The sequence below is a fragment of the Limulus polyphemus genome, unplaced genomic scaffold (genome assembly GCF_000517525.1).
Source record: "Limulus polyphemus unplaced genomic scaffold, Limulus_polyphemus-2.1.2 Scaffold11761, whole genome shotgun sequence".
Classification (NCBI taxonomy): domain Eukaryota; kingdom Metazoa; phylum Arthropoda; class Merostomata; order Xiphosura; family Limulidae; genus Limulus; species Limulus polyphemus.
Window position 1 is genome coordinate 5,622 of NW_013677371.1, and position 2,987 is coordinate 8,608.

Sequence of the window (2,987 nt, forward strand, 5' to 3'; positions counted from 1 at the left end):
TTTCTCAACCTTTTCTATACCAAGGAGCAGTTCACATTAAACTGTGCAGTACAGTACAATCACACTGATGTTTCTCAACCTTTTCTATACCAAGGAGCAGTTCACATTAAACTGTGCAGTACAGTACAATAACACTGATGTTTCTCAACCTTTTCTATACCAAGGACCATTTCACATTAAACTGTGCAGCACAGTACAATCACACTGATGTTTCTCAACCTTTTCTATACCAAGGACCATTTCACATTAAACTGTGCAGCACAGTACAATCCCACTGATGTTTCTAAACCTTTTCTATACCAGGAACCGGTTCACTGACTCCCTAGACTTTTGCAAACAACAATGAATTGCAATTATGGTTCATCTATGAACATTCTGACAGTTTTGTTTGTTTTTGTGAAATCCCATGAAGCGACAAGGTGGTTGTGATAAACAGGCATCGGTCCCCTAAACTGGTGGTTGAGAAACACTGAACTAGAATACACCCGTGTGGCAAATACTGGTCATGTACATTGTCAACAACATTCAAAACAGATATAAAAAGCTAAGAAACTAAGCAAATTGTAAATTTAATGAGTTTGATTAATCTAGCAAAAAACTATACAAGTTAAATAAACCTTTACAAGTAGTCCCCTAGACAGTAGATTGGGTTGAATGTAAATAGACACAGCTGGTGTTTAACTCAAAAAAAGTGGCATGAATTGCTTCTCAATAAATATAATTATATCGTAATAGAAAAACACCTTTGGTAGCAACAGCAAGTATCAGAACCGAGAAGTTATGTGCTGGATAAGTATTAGAAAACATAAAATAATGAGGACTTATGTGCTTGTTAAGTACCAGAAATACATATAAAAAGGAAGACTTGTGTGATGGGTAAGGACCAGAAATACATATAAAAAGGAAGACTTGTGTAGTGGGTAAGTAACAGAAATACATATAAAAAGGAAGACTTGTGTAGTGGGTAAGGACCAGAAATACATATAAAAAGGAAGACTTGTGTAGTGGGTAAGTAACAGAAATACATATAAAAAGGAAGACTTGTGTAGTGGGTAAGGACCAGAAATACATATAAAAGGGAATACTTGTGTAGTGGGTAAGTAACATAAATACATATAAAAGGGAAGACTTGTGTAGTGGATAAGGACCAGAAATACATATAAAAAGGAAGACTTGTGTGCTGGGTAAGTACCAGAAATAAAACAGCCTGTGTACCGGGTAATTTGACTTATGTTATTATAACTTTATTTCCTATTGGTGGCTACCTATAGATAAAAACAAAAGTCTGATGACAAACAGATAAAAATTCCTGTAAACCTATCAAGTCCCGAAAAGATTAAAACAACTCCAGTGAATTGAAATTTCTGAGTGCTAAGGATGACTTACCAGAGATAAGGTTTTTTATTCTTCCAAAAATAAAAACATATAGTATACATGTGTGCTCAACCAACCTGTTTATTCTGTAGTGCAGTCTGCCAGCGCCACCTACGGTAGAATGCTTGAGTGAAACTACTGTGGGTTAGGAGAGAATGCAGTGCCTTTCTCAAAGTTAGAAGTCTGTCATGAAATCCCCACATTCCTTCAAAGGACAAACAACAATTATAATCATTCTTGAAAAAAATACAAAAAGCCATAAGTTTCATTATATCAACTGAGAAAAATAATCTAAGTTAGCCAATAAAGTATCCTTCTGGAAAGTTCTCTATTAATGCTGAAACCTAAGAATTGGTTTCCACTATAATATATTGTTTATCTTTTTCAAATATTTTTGAAAGGCTGTAATTCAGCTAATTAGAGCCTAAAGTTCAAAGCTGTTTGTTTCATGACTTCATAATACTAAGACTACGTGGATACACATACTATTTTTCCTAAGCCAATGTTTTCCAAACTTTAAACAGCAGTGCCCCTAACTCAGAAAAGTTTCTGTTGCATCCTCCCTTCACATTAAAATAATTTTCACAAGTGATAACAACAAAATCAACATTTTCTACACCTGTTTTTAATAAATTTTTTAAATGAAAAAAATCCTTGTAAGGAGTTTGTAAATACAATAGCAAAACAAAAAAAAAAGCTTTGAGAGTAAAGTGATAGTTTTGTTAGGTTATCATCGTCTCCAACTCTTTTGTTTCTTACGTCGTTATTTTATGGCTCTCCCACCAAAAGGCCGTGGATCACAAGGTTCGTCAAATTAGCTAAACCTATAATAGAAGGGTTAATGAACAAAATCTAATATTGCAAAAATATTCAAAGTTGCTTCAAGACTAATAATGAAATAATTTTTTTACATTAGTCTCTTTTGATATCCTGCACAAATCCAACAATTTCTTACAAGATAATCTGTATCAGACATTGCAGGCTATTCAGAGAATACTTAAAAAATGAAAAAAGGCTTATTAAAGGTTTTTTTTAAATCTGTAATATTTTGTTGGATATAAATAACCTTTCAAAACAACTTAATTCTCTCTCTCTCTGCAGGCTCAGTCCCAGAAACTGACCTAGTAACCATTTTGTGCTTGTTATAGTTTTCATACTATAACTTTTAATACAGTAAGCGTATTTTCAAGAAATTTTGCAGATTATCAGTAAACTTTACAAGGCTTTCTTACACAAAATAAGTAATGATTTTCTCTTGCATTTTTTCTTTTAGAATGTTAACTATCCAACATACAAAGTAATTTTGATTTTAAGATTAAAATACTTTTATGCATCAGAAAATTGTCAAATTTCACATGCAAAACCTTTATAACTTCCAGATAATTATCAAACGTTTTTTAAGAAAAAAATTTATACTTTATCTGTTATTTTCACTATTGTATCTCTGTATGGGTTTGGTCAATTTGACCAACCTTGTAACCACCAAATTAAGAAGTAGATATAAATTATACTTTTTTCGTCCTAGAATGAGTACAAATTATAACAAGATACCACAAATATTTAGTCTAAATAGCTTAAACCTCATAATATTAAACATCTATATATATATATAT

General features: G+C 32.1%; 1 protein-coding gene across 1 annotated transcript in view; it reads right to left on the reverse strand.

Moving 5' to 3' along the window:
• Positions 1 to 2,987, reverse strand: part of LOC106476832 (OTU domain-containing protein 7A-like) — a gene marked incomplete at both ends in the record, with an annotated part of 10,023 nt that overhangs the window by 2,202 nt on the left and 4,834 nt on the right. The window contains one exon of the mRNA XM_022380587.1: positions 1,452 to 1,579. Within this exon, the coding sequence (XP_022236295.1) occupies positions 1,452 to 1,579 (128 nt within the window). The remainder of the gene's footprint in view (positions 1 to 1,451; positions 1,580 to 2,987) is intronic.